General features: G+C 37.2%; 1 protein-coding gene across 7 annotated transcripts; it reads left to right on the forward strand.

The window, feature by feature from the left end:
- The first annotated feature begins 2,179 nt into the window (after nucleotides 1-2,179).
- Nucleotides 2,180-16,492, forward strand: LOC147391159 (uncharacterized). 7 transcript variants are annotated; one of them, XM_086459447.1, is made up of 6 exons: nucleotides 2,180-2,415; nucleotides 3,981-4,129; nucleotides 5,880-5,929; nucleotides 7,466-7,563; nucleotides 7,657-7,702; nucleotides 10,260-16,492. In XM_086459447.1, the coding sequence occupies exons 1-6, from the start codon at nucleotides 2,413-2,415 to the stop codon at nucleotides 10,394-10,396; spliced, it is 483 nt and encodes a 160-aa protein (XP_086315573.1). In that variant the 5' UTR covers nucleotides 2,180-2,412; the 3' UTR covers nucleotides 10,397-16,492. The 7 variants fall into 7 exon arrangements, 6 of the variants coding, with proteins under 6 accessions (XP_086315573.1, XP_086315576.1, XP_086315575.1 ...); XM_086459450.1 differs by having other exon boundaries at nucleotides 2,188-2,361; XM_086459449.1 differs by having other exon boundaries at nucleotides 2,268-2,945.
- Nucleotides 16,493-26,443: the final 9,951 nt, after the last annotated feature.

A 26,443-nucleotide genomic window follows, 5' to 3' on the forward strand; every position in this document is an offset into this window, starting at 1 on the left:
AAAATTTCGAGCTCACCGAGTAAAGAAAAATTATTTTATTTTATTTTCAAAAATCTTTTTTTATTCTTGAATTGAGTTTATTCGATTAAAATTAAAAAAACTTGCCTTAAAGACCCGATTGTTGGAATTCATTCAAAATCATCGAAGACTGATTGAGAGTGTGAAAACCAAAGTCGATGAGGGTTTACAATGGGCTTTAAACCGAATGGGATGGGACCTTTTATGTGTTGAAAACCAAGTCGATAATGGGGCCTTTAATGGCTTGATGGTTGCGTTGGATAAAAAGAAAGGATGATGTGAGGGCCGAGGGGTTGTTTTATGTTTGTCGTCAAAGAAGAGAAAAATAGTAAAAGAGAGAAATCGAGAGAAGCGTTAAGAGAGTGAGATGGTGCAATTGTTAGAGGAAGAGAGATATGAGATGGGGGATATGATGGTGATGAAAAGGTGCTGTGGTTGGTTTCTAGGCAGCAAAGCCATGCGGTGAGTCGTGTAAGGAGGTTGACCAAAAAGGTGTTGTGGGGTTAGTTTATAGGCAGCATAACTGTGAGGTGAGTAGAGTAAGGAAGGTGGCCGAAAAGGTACTATGGATCTGGGTCATTTTAACGATTTCAAACAAGGGAGGATGATGGGTCTAGATCGGTTGAATGGAGAGTGCAAACAAGGGAGGTCAATGAGTCTAGTTGCGTTGAATGAAAGAAGATAGAAGGTGAATGGCTCAGTTTGAAGAGGTTTAATGACTACAAAAGGTTGAGATGAGAGGTAAAGTTGGTGCATTAATGGTGATGGAGGGTCGGGGAAGACAATGAATAATATTTTCCTTTCTTTCTTTTTTTTTCTTTTATTTCTTTTTTTTTTGGCCGATGGATTGTTGCTACGGAATGCTTGTTGTCGAATTGTTTAAGTTAACACGTGGGAGGGTTTTATAAGAGGAAATAAAGGAATATTGACAGGGCTAGAGTCCCCTTGGGACTCCCTTTCTCTTGCTTACACTCTATTGGCCAAATGTGTGAGGATAGGAGATTGAGTGCTAGAGGGACTTTTTCTCTTTGTATTTCCTTCCTTTGGGTTAAAAATGTATGTGAAAGGTGAAGTTTCTAAAGGCTAGAAACGTGGGAATTTCTTTTCAATAGGGACACATGGGCAATGATCCCATGCATCGTATGTCTACACCTTTCCTTTTGATTAGCTTATTTTGGTGATGTTTTCAATTTTTTTTTCAAAATTCGATTGGCCTGACGGGTAGATTAAAGGGGATTGATTGAGGTTCGAGGTTTGTATTGATTGATCATTTAATGGGTTTAAAAATTGATTTAAAAAATGAATTGGTCGTATTCAAGATTTGATATTTTTTGGTAATCAAATATCAATTTCAATATTTTTTAAGTTTAAAATCGATTAGATCGATTGAGAACTTAATTTGTATGTACTAGTTTAAATAGATTAATTTCAATCAAAATTTTTAATTAAGGTTAACATTTGATCGTCATTTTATGGAAAGGGATTCGTTATTTCATGGAAAAATTTGTCATTTCATGTAAAAATTTGTAGTCTCCTTAAGCGTAAGATTTCTAAATTCTCAATGTACGTGACTGTTGTCGAAAGACTTATTTTTAGTCCAAAAAATCACGTTTTCCTAAGAATTAAGGTTTCTAAGTAAAAATCAAACATTTAAGGGCATTTTGATTGTTTTTGTAATTTTTCTTAATTTTTTTTGTTTTTATCGATTCTAGTCTTATTAGATTTAAAATCACATTCGAGAGTAATGACACTACTTTCGATATATTTCAAAGGTGTGGGATCCATGAAAGGTATTTTTGTTATTTATCAATTTTTTTAAATTTTGCTGAATTATTTCATTAGTGGCGATGTGATTATTTCTAAATATAAATATCGTATTACCCTAATGTTGCGAGGTCTCTGATCATTAAAATGTGCAGTGATCCTAGGCGTACGTATGCTTTATGTCAAATATAAATATAGATGATCCTAAGTGTATGTAATTTCTAAATTGTGCATTCAAAGAGAAAAGAGAATAGGATAAGACTAAAAAAGAAAAATAAATAACTTCTTACAAATTTTAGACGTTTCCCATGTTATTAAGCGTTCATCATTAGGGACACTACGTAGAAAATTTCAAATTCTACAGCATAATTTGCGTGCGGCAAGCTGTAAAATTTTCGTCAGTTGAATTTGTTGGTTTCACGCCGATGAAGTGGGTTTATTTTCTTTTAAATAAAAAATAAAATAAATTTCTTAAATAAACTACCATGCCAACAAAAGGAGAAAGGGAAGAACATAAACACAAATATCGAAACTCTAACTACAAAACAAAGAGAAGAAGCCCTAACCTACAAAACGCAGGTTTCTTTCTAGACCTCACACCTCTCTTGATCTCACTTTGATGGAGTTGTAATGGTCTCTATCTCTTGATCTCACATGTCTCTCTCTTATTTTCGCTTGTAATTTCTTTCTAGAATTTCTTCAGCCTCTAGTTTTGACAACCAAGATGAAGATTTTGTTCCTTTTTGAAGCCTAACTCGTAATTGTTTTGTACTTAATCATCATAGGAAAATGATGAAGAAGAAGATGGAGGTGTTTGAACATTTGAATATGCAATTTATGAAATAAAAATTGAACCAGAATTCGATTTGATGAAATCGATGCTTCGATCGAGTTATGATGCTTTGAAGAAAATTTATTTGAAGGTTGATAAAGAAAAGAATTTGGAGGTGGAGATGGTTAATAAGACAATGAAGCTTGATTTTGTGGAAGGAGATAGGAATGAAGAAAGGGAGATTAGCAGGTTCAAAAATTTTTGGTGGTATTTTTGAAATATCACAAGAAGATCAATTCTGGAAGTTGATCGATCCCCAATCCATCTCACCCAATTCACAACCTCCTTCTCGAAACCCCTTCGATCTCAAGGAGAACGAGTTTGGTTTTAGGTTGTTCCCTTGTATCAATTTTATTGATAAATTAGGATTTGTGGTGTTATTTGATTTAAAAAGCTAGGGTTTCTAACCTACAAATCAAGTTAAGTCATTCTACTATGGAAGTTGATTGGCATTGACATTGTAGAGTTGCCAAAAATTTGATGCCCTTTATGATCTTTGTTTGAGTGAAAGTTTTTTTATGTTTGTTTTAGTTATTGAGCTTAGGAAACCTAAAAAGACTGAAAAAAATCTAAACGGGAAGAAGCTTCAATTGGTCTAAATTCATATTGACAAGAGATATAGATACAAGTAATGAGTTCTATGAAAATGTACCTCATGATGTAGCTATTACATGTATTAACCAAGAATTTAAGTCAATTTCAACTGAGAAAAAAATTATAAAAAGGACTGTTGGCAGCTAATTAACACATGGGTTGGTGCAAATTAACTGAATGATTCGATTTGTTGTTTAATTGCTACTCGGGCATAGATTTGTTTTTAAGGGATTCATGTGAATGATTATGTTGTTTATTTGCAACTTAGAGCATATATATATATATATATATATTGTTTAATTGCTACTCATGGCATATATTTGTTTTTGTTGTTTTAAGGATTCTTATTAATGATTATGTTGTTTAATTGCTACTCAGGGCATATATTTGGCCAATTGTTGGATAATTCACATATTATTCTTTATTTTTTATAGCTCTCTTGTTAATGTAAAACTTTATTTTTATGCTCAATTTAGGTTGGAGTATTGGGTCTGCAAGAGTTTGATAGTGTACGTAAAAGAATGTCAGTTGTTATTAGATTTCTTAACAATGCTGTAAAGGTTCTCTGATGAAAAACACGGATAATTAAATATTCAATTTTTGCCAAAAGACGCTGAAATGTTAGAATCCCCACTTTATCCATGCCAACTCCTGGATTTTTTTGTTGTATGTTGGTAATTACTTTTGAGTTCTAATCAATTGTACTGATGCATCGTGGCTCTGTTTTGTAGTAGGGCTATTACTTATCTTGTTGTTAACTTTTTGTATGTAGGTTGTTGGGAAAGTATTGCCTTCACTGAATGGGAAATTGCAAACTTGGGAAATGACTTTCCATGTCCCTACCATGGACGTCTCAATGGTGGATCTCATTGTGAGGCAGGAAAAGGCGGCCACTTATGAGAAGATTAAGGTTGTTATCAAGTAGGCATAAAAAATTATTTCCTTCACGAAGTCCTTCATGAATTAGTTCAGAGGATTTCTATGAAGTAGGTGTTCAAATCCTACAAAAAAAAAGATAGATGTTTGGTAAAAAAAAATAGATGGATGGTGGTTGTAGGTCTGTTTTCTTATTGCTTGTAAAGAATAGTTTAAGGTTTTGTGACTTGTTTGCATTCATATGCACTTGCATCTACCAAATTGTTTTGTTTGGGGTACATTTTCTTTGTTATGATTTTTTTTATTTTATACATCATTTTTGGGTTCTCAAGGAGGAGTCTAATGGTAATTGGAAGGGTATCCCGGGTTGCATCGAAGACAATGTGGTGTCCAACAACTTTGTGGGTGACAGCCTATAAGGACACTTGGTTTACAAAAAATGTATTTTGATATCAACTTGGTTTATATTGAATACTACCAATTTGCAAGACAACCATCTAACAGGGGAAAGCTCCTCCACTATAGAGGAGGGGCTTGGGTTAGGAAGCCTACCTTGAAATAGGACACCCTGATTTTTTGTTGACTCAACTATCCCTCCATATCATAATGAAAAAATAGAGTGAGAAGCTACCAAGTACACTTGCAATATATTTCTTCTATCGTTCATGGTCAATTATCACTATTAAATATTTATCCAGTCAAAGGTTCATTAGAATTTATTTCTTCTCAATAACATGAGATGAATTCTTTTGGTTTTATGATTGTACATTATGCATGAATTAATGTTGCATACTAGATACCATGCTCACCTATTCTAAAACCCTTGGATGCCAAGGCATCTCTCACATTGTGTTGTACTTTTATTGCTCTGTTTTTGTTCTCATTGATCAATGCTTCATTGATTGCAAGCAGCATGCACCAAGGGACCTCCTCTTAAATATAAGCAGTTTATTCATCTGTTCCAGTGTAGATAGATGAGGATTTAGATTCCTTGGACTTGGGAAAGTGTTGTGCAAATGCATTAAATGTTTACAAACATAATAACTAGCAAAAGAAAAATAGAGGAATGATTAGTTACTGGTTACAACCATAATATTTCCAAATAGAACAGTATGGACACTCAACCTTATTGATAAGGACATGCACTAGGACCCGGGCCATCCAACTATTGGACATAGACTAGAAAATCTGGTGTTCCAAAATTCAAACTAACAAATGGTCCTATTAGATGCCACCGGATTCAGGGAGAGGTGTTAGTAATCGCTAGTATGCTAGTACTCCTAGAGTGGGACTTGTTTGATCACATACCCATAAAGTATGGGAACACTGCCAAACATTTTGGGTGACTTACATCAAATAGTTATCTCTATAAGGAACACAAACCAAGAATGTTCTTGTATGGATTGCTATCTTCCTCCCAAGAAAACATGGAGAAATGTGCATTAGAATCTTTACAAGAAATTCTCAATACTTGGGTTGAAACTAGAGGACCCTAATCCTAAAAGTAGTATCTATTATATTTTCCTATAACACTAAGTAATATAATAGAGCAATTATGAGTAAGATAATCTCGCATATTATAATGCAATTTTAATATAATGGGTTCAAAATCAGCCTTCAATATTTTTCTTTGTTGTGTTGAGAATTCGTCAACATCCTTTTGGTGGGTAAGGTGAGCTTATACCTACAACCGACTATTTGTTAGCTTGAAGTATCGATGTTAAAATAGTTCAACCCTTTAATGTGATTCTGTAATTCCCTACACAATTCATGTACTTATTCACTTATTTGGCAGTTTGGTGCTGCTCTTCCATAGGCATTGGTGTTGCTCTTCCATCTGCAAGGGTTAGTGTTCAGTAGATTGTAACTTGAGAAAAACCTTTTAATTAGGAAGATTCGAGTTTGAATATACATGATATAATATCATATTGAGGATTTTGATATTGTGGCATAGAATAAAATTTAGCTTTATCTTTTTGAGACACACCTGTGTTAGATTTCCAGCATTGTATCTTTCTTTTTTTTTGCTTTTTGTAATTATGTTCTAATGTGATAGAGTGTTAGCTAGTTATGGTCAATAAATATGGATAACTAATTTATATTCACAGTACTACTACTACTCAAGACGTATCGACATCTAGAAGGGAAGATAAATGGAGACACTTAGATTTATTAATTTTTTTCTTCCAGAAAACTTAATTGAAAGGTGGTTATTCTTGATTATGGCTATGTGGAAGTAGAGGTGGTCACAAAGGCCGGTTGTTCTGCATCTATTCTTCCCCTACTTGGAAATTCCTAGTTCGAAATGTTAGAACTCAATATCGTGTGGCCTAATTGACCTACACATTGAGTATTTAACTTGCACGAGGATTCTATACAATTAACGACGTCAATAATTAAGCATAAATCCCAATGTAATTAGAATTAGAAATAATCTTTCGGTTTTAGTAGGAAACCTTGATGGATAGGAATCCTACTAAAAGAGGATATCTAGGCCGTCTATTTCCATATATTTAAGTGGATTGTCATCCCATAATAGAAGAGAGACACGTATACACATAAGGTTCTGAATCATGGTGACACTAAGTGGAGAATTTCAAATTTGACAACATAATTCACTTGTTATGAGCCGTCAAATTTTTGAAAGTTCAATTTGTGGGCTTCAGGCCAATGAATTTTTTTAATAAAAATAAAATAATTTCTTATATAAACTACCATGCTAACAAATGGAGAAAGGAGAAGAATAGAAACACAGAGATCAAAACTAACCTACAAAACGTTAGTGTGTAATCTATAAATATGAAATTTACTACATTTTATATTCCCTTAGTAACTTGCACTTGTTTTGCTTTCCTGCTCATGCTTTTCTATTACATTAATGTAGGTAGAGTTTGAGTCGTATGTTTTCTAACCTTTTCTCATAGTGAAAATCATGGTACATTTTTTCAAGGTGCTAATCTAAAGAACCCCAAGGTAAATTTCAGGATGCCTAGATGGAAGAACAAATGGATAGACTATTATTATCCATGAAGGCATTCCAACAATTGCTTCTTAGGCTAGATTTTGGAATACTTTCTTTGGAATTTTTTTTTTTCATCATCCTCTACTGCAGCGCATTGCACTTCAACGCATCAATCTAGTAATATCTTGAATTAGGCCATGGTTTAAAATCATTTTGGTGGAACTATTTGCATAATCAACCATTTTTTTTTTTTTCAATCAATCTTTGATTCTTAACTTGGGAAATTAAGTTCATTTGATTGGTATGGTTTTTGGATATAACTTATTCAAAGGATTTATTTGTCAAAAATTGTACAAGAACTTCTTGTCACAAATTTTGAACTTAATGTGATTTATTTGTGTTGGGTGACGTTTTTACAGCCAAGGAGGAAAATGTCACACTTGGACCCACTATAGGAGAAGGGGAGCATGTTTTTGGTGTGGCCCACATTTTTGCATCATTTAATGACACATTTATTGTAAGTGTTGCGCATTCTCTCTTTAATTTTTTTGGGTGTCCAGTTCAAGTCCTAATAGCTCAATCACAAATGAGTAATCTATTTGAACTGCAGCATGTGACTAGTTTGTCAGGAAGAGAAACCCTTGTTCGCATTACTGGTATGTATTTATCTTTTATCTCGATGTTATTTGGTTGGATGCCACCTCTGTTTGGAACTTGAAAATAAGGTGTAGCAAATTTTGTGATGATTTTAGTTGGGAAAGTAGTTATTGGTTGTAGTTAGAAGGGCTGGAACTTAATGTGATTTTGAACTAAAATAATTTGCGATCCATTTGTTGTTAGAAGGGCTTAATTTCGATAACTAATTTCCGTGTGTGGCTTGAGTTCTAGCCACAACAAATTTGTTAGATTTATAAGTTTCTATGATTGACAATATCTAGGAAGATATAGTGAATTGTTTGTTGAATATGAGAATAAATCCCATACAAATAAACCACCACCATATAAAGACGATTTCCTTTAAGGAGCTCACTTTCTTGATGCAAGTCAAGATTCCTTAAAACCAAGACCTCATCATCCTCGGTTTTCCTTTCTTATACTTCTTATTGTTTCATAAATATACTTTTACCTTATTTAGATGAGACATCCCATTCATCTACCTCTATGGAATAAACCATTGTCATGAGTTCACACTTTGATTTATCTATCAATGAATGGTTTCTGCAGATTCTGACTTGAGTGGGTTTGGGACAATTAATGGGCCCCCATAACTGTTTCAGTAGGACTTTTCTCTCTTTAGGTTTTAAATTCAAGAGAACTACCAAGTTAATTCCCATACTAAGCCACATCAAGATATTTTTCCTGAGATCTATCTCTAACCTTAATTTGATGTGTAGGGGAGTAACTTTAATGGGTGACGAAACAAGAGAATAATCCTTTTTTTCCTTCATACCTTCTAGTATAAGGAAGCTATTATTCAAGTTCAAATTTGTATTTTGAGGAGACCTTAGACTCACAAATTGTAGGTGTTGAAGTAGTTGTGAATGCTATTGTATAGGTGTTGAAGTAGTGAATTCTTTGGAAGTTGGTTTGTCTTTTCTTATTTATGTTTCTTGCCTGTTCTTTTTTCAACATGCAGTGACATTAGGCAAATGCATTGGCATTAGACAATAAAATTAGGAATCGGCATTAACATTAAGGCGTGTAATGTGGATCCTAGGTGCCAGTCAATATCTATGGTTTGTCTCTCAAATACAACTTCATTGTGTTACTAACTAGGGTGTGTAATGTGCATTTCAACCGAGATCAGGTGATCGAAGCAACCACGAAGTTGGGATGCCAATTGAAACTCTCTCTCTAGATTTCTATTTGTTAGAATTAGGACTTTATACGAGTCTAATATTAATTGTAGACAATTGTTGAAGTAGTTTGAATGTGTTATAATGCTGTGTAAGGTTTGAGGAAATAACTTTAGCCATACTTTTGCAATGTTTGATGGTGTGTTTTAATTTTATTTAGGGTGTGGTAAATAATTTAAGAGATGGGATGTAAGAAGTAAAAGTTGGAGTGCTAATAACAACTTTAATTTTTTTTCACAGGTGAAATTATAATTGGACTGTCTAGAGCCGTTGTATTTCGGTGAATTTATGTTAGTTTTCAGCAGTGAGTTTAGGTTTTAATTTGACAGCTTCAAGCCGTCAAAAAGTAAATTTGACAGGCTAATTTGAGGGTTGGTCTGTCAAATTTTATAAAATTTGATGGTCTTAGACAGTCAAATATAACCTTTTTTGACATAGTGGGACCCACAATAACCGGGTTACGAGTTTTCAGATCAAACGAACGCAAAAATAGGGTGTTTATAGATGCTTCTCTTTGACAAAGGGTGTAAGAAAACTATATGACAAATCTATTTGATAGTTAATGCATCATCTGAATGTCAAAGTTAGTAACATTCTATTTTGCAGCTTGGTTCGGCAATTTGTCAAGATGTCTGGATCCTCAAGGATAAAAGTTATTGAATTGAATCTAAAAATCATCAAATTGAGCATAAAAGAGTCCCACTTCATTTTCTTTGGGCAAATGGTATTGGACAAAGTATTCTACTCCACCTATACGATAGTAATAAATCGAAGTTAATCAAATGAAAATGAGGCTTCGAAAATTTCTTTGAAACTTGTAGGCTTCTAGCCAATTAACATCTTAACTTTCTTTGAACCCTAGGGATTTTATATTGGCTCTCAAGAGAGATAGATCCTAACTCATGTTAACCTTATCATTTGGTGTGGAGATAATATGACTAAAAATCTCACGATCAAAGACCAAAAATGTCGTTTTAAAAGGGAATCTCATAAAATGGAGTGCACGTTTCCTTAAGAAATGCGCTTAGTGTAAAAGGGAAATGTTAAACTCTTAGACTAAGAATGATCTTTTGAGGAGATTAAAGGCAAAGAAATTTTAGATTACAAAAAGTTAAATAAAGACCAACTTATATCCCTGGTATTAAAGTGAAGATTTTTGAGTCAGGCTAAAAAATTGGAGCAACAAGTATTTCCTTTTGAAATTCATTAATGATTCCTCTTGCCCCTTCAGTTCATTCAAATGAAGTGAAAATGTTCAAATGCTCATAAATGAAAAGTTTGGTTATCCGAATTTTCTACTTTGCTTGAGGTAGGCATTTATCCAAGTTGCTAATGGATGGTTACTTGAAATTAACAGATGCTTTATTGGACTTTGAAGCTTTGAGATTCTTGTCACTTGTATATATCGTTATCTCAAGTTTTCAGCCTAGTGAGGTGATAACTTTTAATTGCTCGGATTTTTTCTTAGGTCGCTCTTTTGAATTTTCAACCTAATGAGCTCTTTAGTTTTTCTTTGATCTAACATTTACTTCGACCGCCTTTTTTGAGTTTTTAGTCTAGTGAGTTTTTATTTTTATTTTATTTTATTTTATTTTCTTTTATATCCTTTTGGATGTTAGGGATATTATCTGAATGTCAAGAGGCACTATTTGTTTTATGCTTTTGAAAGATATTATATTTAGGGTGAATCATTACCTTCTTCAACCTTTACTTATGATACCGAGGAGGGATTTTATAGGTGGGCTTAGGACAAGGGTTTTAGAAAAATAGGATATATGGCTCAAAAACCCAAATGACCCTTGTATGGCATTTCTCTTGAATTTCTCACTTCTTCTATTGCTCTTGTTGGAGGGATATTTTTAATTTTTTTTTATGTGTGGTTAGGCCTGAAGTGACTTTTGAGGTTGCCTGCGTACCCCAAATTTTGTTTTTTTAGGATTAGACTAAAATGTAGTTCACTCAAATTTTTTTTTTTTTTTTTTTCTTTTCATTTTTCTTTGTAATGTGGTCAGGCTTGAAATTAATTCTCAGGTTGCCTACGTATCCCAAATTTTTGGGATTAGATCAAATTGTAGTCAATCACATTCTTCCCTAAGTTAGATGATCAAACTAAGAAATCACTTTTTTTTTATTTTCTATTTTTTTGAAACCTACAAAGGGTTGAAAAAGGAGTTGTGATTTAGGTATCGAGGAAATTGGTTCGGTCGAAGATGGTCTCCTCAGATGTAATATCACTTGATCTGGTCAAGATTTGTCAATTCTATTGTGATCTTTAAGTCTAACTACTTTATCGAGCAATACCTCCTTAATGTTGTAAGGACTACCCTAGTTGGGTTTGAACTTCTCGTGAGGATCGAAGATGAGTGCCCTATTATCCTTCAGAACCAGATCTACAACTTTCATGCCTCAAATTTTTACCTTTTTGTCAAATGCACATGTGACCTGTTTCTGATAACTTTTTTATGATAGAGAGCCCCGAATCACTTTTGTTCAATCAGTTTCATTTCTTCGTAGCGATGACGGACCTAGTCCGCTTCTGATAATTGACTTTCCATCAATATCTCGAGAGAAAGAATCTCTGTCTCGACTGGCAAAACTACTTCCATGCTGTAGACTAGAGAGTATAGAGTAGGTCTCGAGGTGCAATATGCCATGAGGACAAGAGGTAATTTCTCAGGTCAGTCACGGTGTGTTTGACATATTTTTCTACTAATAGTCATAAGATTCTTATTGGCCGCTTCAACTACTCAGACATTGCCTCATACTCCGTTTCATTGTTTTATGCTCTGAATCCTAGTCTAATTGTTTTTTTTTTAATCTTAGATCTGTCAGGAGTGATCAGTACCACCCCTATTCCTGATCCTTCTAGGTTTGAAGACCCATCCACGTAGACACTCCATCCTAGATAGTTGTTTACTTCTTGCCCCTCTTATGTATTTTCAAGCTCTTCTACCAACAAATCTTCTCTTTCCTCAACCGGAAATTCTACTAAGAAATCTGCTACTACTTTACCTTTTAACGAAACTTTAGGCTTGTATTTTAGTCCAAATTCTACTAGCTGTACAACCCACTTTTTCATTCTGCCTAATCACTCCATCCTTCCTAGGACAGACTTCAAGGGATATTCTATGATAACCTGTACTCGGTGCGCCTAAAAGTATGCTCTCAAATGTAAACCTATGTAAACTAAAGCTAGTCCCATTTTCTTGATTTTGGAAAAACGTGTTTCTACATCGGTGAAGGTCTTGCTAAAGAAGGGCTGCTCTATCGATGTTCTAGCCCTGACCAAGATTGAACTAAACGCACATTCAGAAATTGTTATTTACAGTCTAAGTTCCTTTCCAACATTTGGAATGAGAGTATAGGTGGTTGGCACAGGTACTTCTTCAGCTCTGTGAATGCTCGCTCATATTCCTCAATCCACTCAAACTTGGTATTTTTTCGCTATAGTTGGTATAGAGGCCTGCATTTATCTAAAGATGTGGATATGAATCTGTTAAGAGCTACGACCCTTCCTACCAACTTCTGGATTTGTTTTTACATTTTTGGAGAAGGCATATCTAGAAGTGCTCTGATATGTTCTAGGCTAGCTTCTATACCTCTTTTCGTAACCAGGTAGTCTAAAAAATTTCTTGAAGTTAATGTTGTAGACACTCAAATTTGATCGAGCCCTCGACGCAAAATGCTCAAAAAATTGTAAAAATTGGAATGGACACCGAGGCCTAAACCTACAAAAATCCAATGTATTTTGTCATTCTTTTTCAATAAGAGGCCCAAGGCTACTCATGTGGCCTATGGACCCAAATTCATCACCACCCTTCTATATTCTTCAACTCAACCCAACATAAGTCCAAACCCATTCTTATTCTACCCATTACCTAAGCCCACTTAACTCAACCCAAATTCTTTCCTATTTAACCCACAACCTAAGCCCAACCCAGCACTATACCTACCCAATTCATCACCTAAGCCCATTCTTATTCAATTCATCACTTAAGCCCAATCATACCCAACCAATCTCAATCCAAGTCCAACATCACAACCAATCACCCAAGATCATCAAGGTGGGACACATGTCACCATCTCAACTCACCTCCCTCATTCCACTGTCTATCCCATCATTTTTTCTCTAAACATCATCTACCCACACCTCCAACTTATACCTTCCCCTAACCTACCCTCATCATTCCCTACAAACCTCCATTCTCTCAAATCAAACACTTCCAACCTATACCTCCCCATAACCTACCCTCATCATTCCCTACAAACCTCAATTATCTCAAATCAAATACCTCCCCCTAACCTATTCTCACCATTCCCTATAAATCCCTATTATCTCAAATCAAACACTCATCTCCTCCCATCAACTCATCCAAACTTCTAATCTCCACACATTTGACATATGTCACCATCTCCCTCACCCTCCCAAAAACCTAATTAATTACCTTTTTACACAAACCATTCTCTTAAACCAAACACCACTCCCCTTTTACCTTACCAGTTAATTACGCTCTTACACAATCCCATCCTCTCAACCACTCTTATTAATTTTCTTTCACCTAACATTCAACCCAAATGGGTTGAGAGATCCAATCCATTTGGGTTACAAATAACCCATTTAACCCCCTACCCTAAATACCCTTCAATCTCCTTCAAATTACACCCACTTCTTTCTCAAACTCATAACCATTCTACCCATTCTCTTCACTTCCCTCATCTTACCCTTAAAAATATCTCCCAAACTCTATAAAACCCATTCATTTTCAACTCTCACCACCTAATGAAATTTTGAGAAAAATACTCTCTAAAAAATTCTCTACTCTCAACTCACCTCACTATTCTCAACTATCTCTTTCAAGCAAATCAAGGAAGGTAAAAAAAGACTCATCCTTTGAAGGTCAAAGAAAGTCAACCCAAGATCAAGGTGGGTTTGGACAAGGATCACTTCTTTCTCTCTTCCCAACATCTCCTCTTCTACTCTCTCCCTTCTCTACACTTATGCACACCCCACAAATGACTTGAATCATCGAAGAGGCCCCTTTTTTCAATAAGGGTGCCCTCAATGGTTTGAACCAAAATCCAAGTCCCTCTTCTTCGAGAGTACATGTCGGGTTTTTTCAAAATTTTTTTTTCTCTATTTTAAAAATAGACCGAATCCGAGGTTACCACCAACGGTGGATGGAGTAAGGTGCCTAACACCTTCCTTACTCCATAAAATGGACCCCTTACCCTGAATCAAAAGTTGGACCAAATGAGCCATATCCGTACGAGAGTCATCAAATGCCAAAAAATATGATTTTTCAAAAGAATGCAATCCGGGTGACCATTCACACCCATTTCAAATATGAATGGTGGCGACTCCAAAATCCCCCAAAGTGGTTGATATATTCAAAAATGAATAAATCATGTGTCCACAGCTTGGCGACTCCACTAGGGAGCACACTAGTGGGTTCGACCCTCTTCTTTGATTTGGTCATTATTTAAACAAAACAAATGTTTGTTTTCATTTATTTATTTTTTCGTTTATCTACTAACGTTTGCTTTGTTTCTTTTATGTTTCAAGTTTCATGTGAAAATGAATGTAATATTTATTTATTTATGCTTTGTGTTTTATTTTTATTTTGGGACCAATGATGTAAGGATGGATACATTTTTTCAAAAAATGCACATGCACGTGCGCGTGCGTTTCATATCCCAATGCACAAACCACCCCCTCCCTTGTTAATATTCTAACCCCGAATGCCGGTACTCTCAAGCCCCCGAGATCGTTATTTTGGGTGGCGGGTAGGATAACATCAACTTCATTCACCAACCTAAGACGTGGACACTCCGGTGTACATCGCGATTTGAAGAATGGGTATCCGAAAAACTACCCATAAACCTGTATGCATCGAAGCGTAATTAATATACTTAGGACACTAAAGTCTTCAAAATCGAATGTGTATCCATCTCATGCTCACATGTTGTAATTTCATTTTTAACCCATAAAGGCAAGTTGTATAGATTTTAGGCTATTTTCTTTTGTTTTTCTTTGTATATCCCCCAAGGTAAAAGGGGAAATTTGCTTTTCATTTATGTTTGCATCATAAAAAAAAAAATTGTAGCCTAAGCCAAAAATCAGAGGTAATGTGCCTAAAAACAAAAAAAAATTTAAAAAAATTAATTTTTTTTTTCCAAAAATTAATGTTCTGGTCCGTATTTAAAGCACGGACCAGCATAAAAGTGTTAGGTCTGTGTATTAAATACTGACACTAATTTTTTTTTCTTTGCTCGTTTTGTTCCTTATGTCAGTCCTGACAACTTTTATTCTTAGAATTTATTTTTATTTTGGGTTTTGAGGCTTAAAATTGATTAAATATATCACTTTTATCGTTAAACTTAGGGCCGACCGCTCGCTACGTTTTGTTTGATCCAAACAAAATTCGCCTACACTTTATCGATCAAAGTTGGTCTCGCCTAATGTGGTACACTATCGACCTCGCCCACAATCAAATTCATAATCATCCATCACCTATGATTAATCAAAATTGGGTTCACAACTCGTAACCACCTCAAATCGGGTCCACGACTCGAATCCAACTCAAATCGGGTCCACGGCCCGAATCCTACTCAAATCAGGTCCACGACCCCGTATCCACTTCAAATATGGATCCACGACCCATATCCACTCCAAATGGGTCCACGACCCATACCCACTTCAAAAATGGGTTCACGACCCATATCCACTTCCAATTGGGTTCACGACCCATATCCACCTCAAATGGGTTCACGACCCATACCCACTTCAAAAATGGGTTCACGATTCATATCCACTTCCAATTGGGTTCACGACCCATATCCACCTCAAATGGGTCCACGACCCATATTCATCTCCAAATGGGTCTACGACCCATACCCACTTCAAAAATGGGTCCACGACCCATATCCATGTCCAAATGGGTCGTGTCCAATTGGGTCCACGACCCACATCCACCTCAAATTGGTCAACGACCCATATACATGTTCAATTGGGTCAACGACCCATATCCACTCCAAATGGGTCCACGACCCATATCCATGTCAAACAAGGTCTATGACCCATATCCATTTCAAACTGGGCCTACGAACCATATTCATCTCAAATGGGTCTACGACTAATATCCATTTCAGGTCGGGTTCACAACCCATACTTAATCTAAATCGGATCTATCCTTCAATTTCAACTATGTCTATGATCTATATGCGATCCATCAAGATTAACAATCGGGCGATCAATTTAAATGAATCCATTTATTTTTTCAACAAATCAGATTTTATAAAATAAAAAAATAATAAAAATAAAAAATAAAAAATTCAAGCATTAATTGCAATTCTTGATCAAAGTCGGTGCCTAAGAACGATTTTGCCCTGTTGATACGAGGGGGATAGACTACGTCTATTCAAGGAATTGAGGTGATTTAAAAGTGCCATTATGCATCGCCTCTTCCCTAGAGATCTAACTGTCCGATCTTGATTTCAGATAATTGGATTGAGAGCTAACAAGAAAGATGTTTTTCCAACTCAACGTGTGTCAATGATCTACTTTTTCAAACCTTACCAACTCCGGGTCGATACCAACTCCATGCTAATGTAAATTTAAAAAACAAAAAAAAAAAAATCTTTACTAACTCCATGTCGATGCCAGCTCCATGCTGATGTAATTTCTTTTTAAAATACTTTACCGACTTTATGTCAATGCTAGCTCCATGCTGATGTAATGTCTTTTTAACATATTTTATCGACTCCGTGTCAATGCTAGCTCCGTGTTGATGTAATTTCTTTTTAAATGTTTTACCGACTTTGTGTCGATGCCAGCTCCGTGCTGATGTAATTTCCTTTTCAAAATGCTTTATCGACTCTATGTCGATGCCAGCTTCGTATTGATGTAATTTCTTTTCAAAATGTTTTACCGACTCCGTGTCGATACTAGCTCTGTGCTGATGTAATTTTTTTTTCAAAATATTTTATCGACTCTGTGTTAATGCTAACTCCATGCTGATGTAATTTCTTTTCAAAATATTTTATCGACTTCGTGCCGATGCCAGCTCCGTGCTGATGTAATTTCTTTTTCAAATATTTTACCGACTCCGTGTCGATGCTAGCTCCGTGCTGACGTAATTTCTTTTTAAAATGCTTTACCGACTCTGTGTCAATGCCAGCTCCGTGTTGATGTAATTTCTTTTCAAAATGCTTTATCGACTTCGTGTCGATGCCAGTTTCGTGCTTATGTAAATTCTTTCTAAATTGTTTTGTCGACTCCGTGTTAATGCCAGTTCCGTGCTGAGGTAATTTCTGATGTAATTCTTTTTTTTTCAAACAATCTAGTTCCGTGCTAACGAACCACGTTTTTAAATTTACTTAACTAAAATTTCCTTTTGGGTGCAATTCCTAATAATTACCGGACTTAATAAAACATCATGCATTTTCTTTTTTTGCAAATAAGTTAGTAAAGTTTGGTCTTCTGTACCCATAGGTGGCCAAATGAAAGAAGTACAAACACCCTAAGAAGCTTCCGTATTTCCTTCGATTTTCATCAACTATTAGCAACTCAGAGGACCCACAACCTATGACGAATGAACTGGCTGAGGCTAATGCAATGATAGAAAGGCTATTAGAAATAATGAAAAGGCAGGAAAGAATGTTGATGGCCGTTTTGAGTAGCACTGACTTTCTACAAGTGCAAGCCGCTCAACACCAAGCGTCTGGGTCAAATCCTGAACTCCCTAAGCAACCACAACCAGATCAATAAACCACGCCACCTCTTATTGAAAGCGCCTTCGATCCACGGGGTGTACAGATCCACTTTTGATTTTTGAGGTTTGGTTGGGAGTCGCTACCTAGTTATTATGGTCTAGGAACCGAATATTGATTCTACAATAGATAAGATATTGATCTACACGGAGAATAAGTCTGGGGATCAGGTTATGGGGTTGGAAGGTGTCAGGCACCAACCTCGCCCGGCAAATGTTGGTCTTTACTTTTTCCCAAATAACACTACATTGCAAAACAAACCTAAAAATTAATAAAGAAGAAATAAAAATAAATACCTGGCGGATTACGACGATTCCTTCAATACTGGCGAAGAGTATCCTTGTTATTCCTCTGTCACTGGATCTGTTTTTGATCTCCAAGTTGAAGTATTTTTCTCCTAGATCTGTTATTTTCTATATTTTTTGAAGGGTTTCTAGATGTTTTAGGAAGGTTTCTAAGAGTTTTTTGAGCAAAACTAAGGTTTGGATGATAGGTAGAGGGTTAGAACTTCAAAATTAGGGTTTGGGGAAGGTTAGATAGACTTTTTGACCTACTTTTTCTAGGGTTTATTTTGACCTGCGAGATTGAGTTGTGGAGGCTCTTATTTATAGATTTTTTTTAAAGAATTAGGGTATGACTAGTGAAAGCGCCCTCGATCCGTGAGGTGTGTAGATCTACTATTGATTTTTTGTGGGTTTGGGAGTCGCCACCTAGTTATTACGGTCTAGGAACTGAACATTGACTCTAAATAGACAAAAACAACTAATCTACGAATAAAAAGAAATTATGGTCCGGGGATCACGTTACAGGGTTGGAAGGTGTTATGCATCAATCCCGTCCGGTATACGCCGGTCTCTATTATTCCGCAAAAAAGGATTACATTGCTAAAAGACCTAAAACCAATAAAAAAAATAAGAAGTATACCTAGATGATCGTAACGATTTGTTCCCTTAAAACTGGTGGAGAGATTCCTCATGTGAGATTCCTTGTATTGTTTCCATCACTGGATTTGCTTTTGATCTCCAAGTTGAGGTATCTAGATCTGAGTGTTTTCTGTATTTTTTAAGGGTTTCTAGATGTTTTTGAAAGGTTTCTGAGTATTTTTTGAGTAAAAGCTGGAATTTGAATGATAGGTAGGGAGTTAGGACTTCAAAATTAGGGTTTGGAGAAGACTAGGGGGACTTTTTGACCTACTTTTTCTAGTGTTTATTTTGACCTGCGAAATTAGATTGTGGAGTATCTATATTTATAGAGTTTTTTGGATAGAGTTGGTGTTTAATTAGGTTTCTTTTAGATAAGGTGAATTAGGATTTTTACTTAAGTCTTATTTGATTGACTAGGTTTCTTTAGATTAGGGTTTTAATTAGGGTTTTGACTTAAGTCTTATTAGATTGATTAGGTTTCTTTAGATTAGGGCTTTAATTCTTACGTACAATGAAAGAATATATTTTTGATTTTTGAAGAACCCCTTAATTATATTTTAATTCTTTAGGCCCCCAGATGGAGAGGTCTTTTAATAAATATCAGGGGCTCTACTTAAATAAGTAGGCAACCATCAACAATTTTGCCTGAGGGTTTGATTGATTAATTTTTTTGGTTTAGATTTTTAAATTAATTTTATTAAAGTTTCACTTTACGTAAATTAATGTTTTATTTATTAATTTTAAAATTTTAAATTATTAAAATAAAAAAAATTACTATTTTACCCCGAAGAGGACTTTTGTGTTGAGAAGTCATTTTTCGATGTTTTGAAATATTTTAGAAATGACTTTTCGTAAGGAATTCGATGAGATTATCGGTTTGTGTTACTTATGAATTTTTTAGCATGAAATGACTGTCAACCCTTATGAGGGCATTTTCGTAATTTTATTGAATTTGGTGAAAATTGGCGAAATGGTTTATTTGATTTCATTTTGTTGTTTTATATGTTCGAATGAGTTTTCCTAAGCGTAATGTGGGCTCTAAGAATGTTTTGATGTTAGAGGTATTTTGATAATTTGATCATTTTTTAGTGATTTTATCGTAAAGCTTCTTTTTATCTGAAAATGATGATTTTTATATTTTTTGGGTCATATTTTTCTAGCGTAGTGTGGTTTTTACAGTTTGTTAGTTTGAGATACCTCATCCAAATTTCTGAAATATATCTAGTAACAAAATAAAGTATTGGAATATTCATCCATCATTAGGAACCGTTGCAATCGGGTTGACGAGTTGATTAATTAGGTGAGTGCAAAAATGGGGTGTCTACAGATGCCCCTCTTTGGTAGAGGGTTAAAACAAACTAGATAGAAAATCTATTTTGGTAGTGTAGACACCCAAATTTGAGCGGGCCCTCGACGCAAAGTGCCCCAAAAATAGCAAAAATCGGAATGGGCTCCCAAGCCCAAACCTACCAAAAATCCAATAAATTTTGTCATCTTATTTTTAATAAACGGCCCAAGGCCTTTCACGTGGCCCACGGACCAAATCCCTTACCATCCTTCTAAACCCAACTCAACTCAATCCAACATAAGTCCAAATCCATTATCCAAGCCTTTCAACTCGACCCAAATCCGTTCCTATTCAACCAACAACCTAAGCCCAACCAAAAATCAAACACCCATCCTTTCATATCAACTCATCTCAACCCCTCACTTTCACCCACTTTTACACATGTCATCATCTCCCTCACCCTCCCAAAATATCATCAACCACCTCATTAAATCATCCATTCTCTTAAACCAAACACCATTTATCACACTACTACCTAAACTCACTTCACTTCACCAAACACTCAACCCAATGGGTTGGATTGGATCCAAACCATTTGGGTCAAAACTCACCCATTTAACCTTCTTACACAAATACCCCTCAAACCCCATCAATTTACACATACCCTTCTCTTAAACCCCACACCATTCTACCACTTCTCATTATTTCATCCAACTCTACCCCTCAAAATAACTCACAACCTCTATAAAAACCCCATCACTCTCAACTCTCAATCCTAATGAAAAATCCCACATCCAACCCTCCAAAAGATAAAAAAGAAATCACTCTCTCAACCTTTCTTTCTTAACCAATTCTACTACATCTACTCTCAACTCATCTCAATTTTCAACATTCTCTCAAATAAGTCAAGCAAAGAAAAATAAGACTCATCAAAGAAAGTTAAAGGAAGTCAAGGAAGGAACAAGGTGGGTTTGACAAAAGGACACCCCCCAACTTCCCTCTTCTACTCACCCCTTTCCTACACAATTGCATACATCACTATGGTTTAAATCACCAAGGGGCCCCTTCTTCATAAGGGTGCCCTCAATGATTTGATCCAACATCGAAGCCCCTCACACTTGAGGGCACACATCAAATGTTTTTTTTTTAAATTTCATTTTCTTTATTTCAAAAGGCCGAATCCGAGGTTACCACGCTACGTGGATGGAGTAGGGTGCCTAACACCTTCCCTACTCCATAAATGGACCCCCTTACCTTTGAATCAAGGTTGGACCAAACATGCACTATCTAACGAGAGTCATCAAAAATGTCAAAATGACGTGTTTTTCAAAAGATACGACTTCGGGTGACCATTCACACCCATTTTTGAATTTGAATGGTGGTGACTCCAAAACACCCCAAAGTGGAGGAATGTTTTCAAAATATTGAAAATCCCGTGTCCACAGCTTGGCGACTCCACTGGGGAAACCCCACTAGTGGGTCCGATCCTCTTCCTTGATTCGGTTAATTTTTTTTTTTTTTTTTTTTTAAATTTTGTTTTCTTTTTGTGTTGTTTCTTTTGGTTTATCTACTAACGCGTTTGCTTTGTTTCTTTTTTTTTATTTTACAAGTTTCATATGGGATGGTTGTAATATTTATTTACATATGCTTTTGTTTTATTTTTATTTTGGAACAAAGAATGTAAGGATGGATACGATTCAAAAAATGCACGCACATGCACATGCGATTCACACCCCTATGCATAAGCCACCCCCTCCTCTTTAAATTTCTAACCCCGGATGCCGGTACTCTCAAGCCCCCGAGATCGCTATTTTGGGTGGCTGGGAGGAGAACATCCACCCCATTTACCAACCTAAGATGTGTGCACTTCGGTGTCCATCAAGGTTTGAAGAATGGGTAGCCGAAAAACCACCTACAAACCGCATGCATCGAAGCGTAATTAATAGACAAAGGACACTAAGACTTGCAAAATCAATTCCGTATCCATCCCATGTTCATATGTCTTGTATTTTTTTTTTTAAGCCCACGAAGGCAAGTTGTATAGATTTTAGGATATTTTTCTTTTGTTCTCGTGTATATGTCCCCCTAGGTAAAAGGGGGAAATCTGTTTTTTTTTATATTATCATGTGCATCATCAAAAAAAAAAAAGAGTGAGATTTTTGTGGCCCAAGCCAAAAAACAGAGGCTATGTGCCTCAAAACCCAGAAATTCCGGGCCAAAATGGGATGAGGATAAAAAACAGAGCAAAGTTGGAAGGCCATAAAAGGTTCTGGTCCGTGCTTGAAGCACCGACTCAAGAAATATTGTCAAGTCCGTGCTTAGAAAACGGACTAGGCAAATTTTCTTAGGTCCGTGCATGAAGCACGGACCAGTAAATTTTTTTTTTTTTGATGTTCTGGTCCGTACTTGAAGCACGGACCAGCCAAAAAGTGTTACGTCCGTGCATGAAAAACGGATTCAAAAAAAAAAAAAAAAATTTTTATGTTCTGGTCCGTACTTGAAGCACGGACCAGCCAAAAAGTGTTAGGTCCGTGCATGAAAAACGGACCCAAAAAAAAAAAAAAAAAATTTTGATGTTCTGGTCTGTACTTGAAGCACGGACTAGCCAAAAAGTGTTAGGTCCGTGCATGAAAAACGGACCAAAAAAATTTTTTTTTTTTTTTGCTCATTTTGTTCCTTACGTCAGTCTTAACAACTTTTCTTCTTGAAGTTTTTTTTTATTTTGAGTTTTAAAGCTTGAAAATGATCAAATGATTCACTTTACTAGAAAACTCAGGGCCTACTACTCATAATCGATCCTACTCAAAACGGATTTTGCCCGACGTGGCTCGCTATCGATCTTGGTCATAATTAAACCCGTCCTTCACTGAGTGTTCACCTCAAAGTGGGTCCACGACCCAGATCCACTGCGTTTGGGTCCACGACCCAGACCCATTCCAAATTGGGTCCACGACCTAGATCCATTTCTTTGAGTTTTAAAGCTTGAAAATGATCAAATGATTCACTTTATTAGAAAACTCAGGGCCTACTACTCATAATCGATCCTACTCAAAACGGATTTTGCCCGACGTGGCTCGCTATCGATCTTGGTCATAATTAAACCCGTCCTTCACTGAGTGTTCACCTCAAAGTGGGTCCACGACCCAGATCCACTGCGTTTGGGTCCACGACCCAGACCCATTCCAAATTGGGTCCACGACCTAGATCCATTTCCAACCGGGTTCACGACCCAGATCCAACTAAACTGGGTCCCCGACCCAGATCCAATTCCAAATTGGGTCCCCGACCTAGATCCATTTCCAATTGGTCCCTGACCCAGATCCATTTCAAACTGGGTCCACGACCCAGATCCAACTAAAACTGGTGGGTCCTGGGCGACCCAGATCCATTTCCAACTAGGTCCACGACCCAGATCCATTTCAAACTGGGTCCACGACCCAAATCCAACTAAACTGGGTCCCCGACCCAGATCCATTTTCAACTGGGTCCACGACCCAGATCCATTTCCAACTGGCTCCACGACCCAGATCCAACCAAACTGGGCCCCGACCCAGATCCATGCCAACTGGGTCCACGACCCAGATCCAACCAAACTGGGTCCACAACCCAGATCTACTTCAACTGGGTCCACGACCCAGATCCAATCCAACTGGGTCCATGACCCAGATCCATTTCAGCTGGGCACGACCCAGATCCACTTCAACTGGGTCCACGACCCAGATCCATGTCAACTGGGCACGACCCAGATCCAATCCAACTAGGTCCACGACCCAGATCCATTTCAACTAATTCCGACCTAGATCTATTTCAACCAGATCTATGACCCGTATCGAATTAACAAAGATAACAACCGATCAATCAATTCAAATACATGCAACTTTCTCAACAAAAAAAAAAAAAGGATTTCGGAAAGTACCAATTGCAGTCCTTGATCAAAGTCGGTGCCTAGAAAGATCTTACCCTGTTGATACGAGGGGGATAGACTACGTCTATTCAGGGAACAAGGTGATTTAAGAGTGCCATTGTGCGCCGCCTCTTCCTTGGAGATCGGCCTGGCCGGCGATGATTTCATAGAACTGAATTGGAGGCTACCACAAACATGGGTTTTTCCAACTTGATTTATTTCAGAAACTACCATTTTAAAATACTTTACCGACTCCGTGTCGATACCAGCTCCGTGCTGATGAAATTTATTTTTCAAAACGATTTACCGACTTCGTGTCGATGCCAGCTCCGTGCTGATGAAATTTTCTTTCAAAATGTTTTACCGACTCCGTGTCGATGCCAGCTCCGTGCTGATGAAATCTCTTTTTCAAAATAATTTACCGACTCCGTGTCGATGCCAGCTCCGTGCTGATGTAACTAATTTTTCAGAATACTTTACCGACTCCGTGTCGATGCCAGCTCCGTGCTGATGAAATTCCTTTTCAAAACGATTTACCGACTCCGTGTCGATGCTAGTTCCGTGCTGATGAAATTTTCTTTCAAAATGTTTTACCGACTCCGTGTCGATGCCAGCTCCGTGCTGATGAAATCTTCTTTTCAAAATACTTTACTGACTCCGTGTCGATGCCAGCTCCGTGCTGAGGTAATCTCTTTTCAAAATACTTTACCGACTCCGTGTCGATGCCAGCTCCGTGCTGAGGTAATTTCTTTTAAAATGTTTTACCGACTCCGTGTCGATGCCAGTTCCGTGCTGATGTAATTTCTTTTAAAAATGTTTTACCGACTCCGTGTCGATGCCAGCTCCGTGTTGATGTAATTTCTTTTAAAAATGTTTTACCGACTCCGTGTCGATGCCAGCTCCGTGCTGATGTAATTTCTTTTTCCAAAATGTTCTCCCGACTCCGTGTCGATGCCAGCTCCGTGCTGATGTAATTTCTTTTCAACTGTTTTACCGACTCCGTGTCGATGCCAGCTCCGTGCTGATGTAATTTCTTTTAAAGTGCTTTACCGACTCCGTGTCGATGCCAGCTCCGTGCTGATGTAACTTTCAAAATACTTTACCGACTCCGTGTCGATGCCAGCTCTGGCTGATGTAATTCTTTTTTTCTTCCAAACGATCCAGCTCCGCGCTGACAAACCACGTTTTTAAGTTCACCTAACTAAATTTCTCTTTTGAGTAGCATCCCTAATAATTACCGGACTTAATAAAACATCATGCATTTTCCTTTTTTGTAAGTAAGATGGTAATGCTTGGTTTTCTGTACTCACAGGTGGCCAAACGAAAGAAGTACAAACATCTTGAGAAGCCTCCGTATTTCCTTCGATCTTCATCAAGTATGAGTAACTCAGAAGACCCACAACCTGCCATGAGTGAACTAGTTGAGGCTAATGCGATGATAGCAAAGTTGTTAGAAACAACGAAAAGGCAGGAACAAATCTTGACGGCTGTTTTGAGTAGTACTAATTTTCTGCAAACACAGGCAGCTCAGCACCAAGCATCTGGGTCAAACCCTGAACTCCCTGAACAAACACGACTAGATCAACAGACCACCCCACCTCCTGCTGTACCAGTATACCAGGGCCCTCCACTCTACATCCCACAAAATCAACCACCTCCGGTGGTGATCCCAGACGATGAGTGTAACTTCAGGGTTCCTGAAGCCAAAAGTTTTACCGATGACAAAATGGCCCAACAAATCGAGTCTCTCCAGGAAGAAATGAGACGAATGAAGGGTACAAATATTTTAGGAGGGACAAGATTTAAGGACCTTTGCTTTTACCCTAACGCACAGCTGCCGGCTAAGTTCAAGTGTTCAGAATTTGAAAAGTACAACGGGGTTGGGTGTCCTTTGTCGCACCTCAAATTGTATTGTGGATCGATGTGCCAGTATGGCGAAGACGACAGATTGCTGGTACAGTTATTTCAGAGAAGTTTAACAGGGCCGGCACTCAAATGGTTCTCAGGATTGGACCACTCACTTATCAAGAATTGGCAGGACTTGGCTGAAATGTTCTGGCACAACTACAGGTTTAATACAGATGTTGGTTTGGATAGAAATGACATGGCACGAATGACGAGGAAACACAAAGAAACAGTGAAAGAGTATGCCCAGAGGCGGCGAGAGTCAGCTTCCCAAGTACGACCAGCCATGATAGAACAAGAGATGAACACCACGTTCATCTCTACATTGGGGCATTCTTTCTACACCCATCTGGTAGGGCATACCACGGGCACTTTCTCCAATTTGGTTCAAGTGGCAGACCGGGTCGAGGACGGGATCCGAACTGGTCTAATATTTGAGTTCACAGCCCTAAGCGCAGCAGCAGAGACATCGGCACTGAAGAAACCAATGCCATTAGTCAAGAAAAAAGATGAGCCTCAAGTCAACAATGTACAACCTAGCCAACCTATCTTTATTCAGGCACCAGTTCAAAGGCCACAAGCACCACAAGCCCCTTGGACACCAGTACCTCGAGCAGCCTGGGCTCCGGCGCCGCAAAATCCATTCCGGATGGTTCCTCTACAAGCTATGCCAGCACAGCCAGTGCAACAGTATGGGCATAATCAACAAGCAAGACCGAACAGGGTTAATAGAGTGTTCACCAAGTTACCAA

The sequence above is a fragment of the Akebia trifoliata genome, chromosome 11, assembly GCF_017979445.1.
Source record: "Akebia trifoliata isolate Shusen 1 chromosome 11, ASM1797944v1, whole genome shotgun sequence".
Taxonomy (NCBI): domain Eukaryota; kingdom Viridiplantae; phylum Streptophyta; class Magnoliopsida; order Ranunculales; family Lardizabalaceae; genus Akebia; species Akebia trifoliata.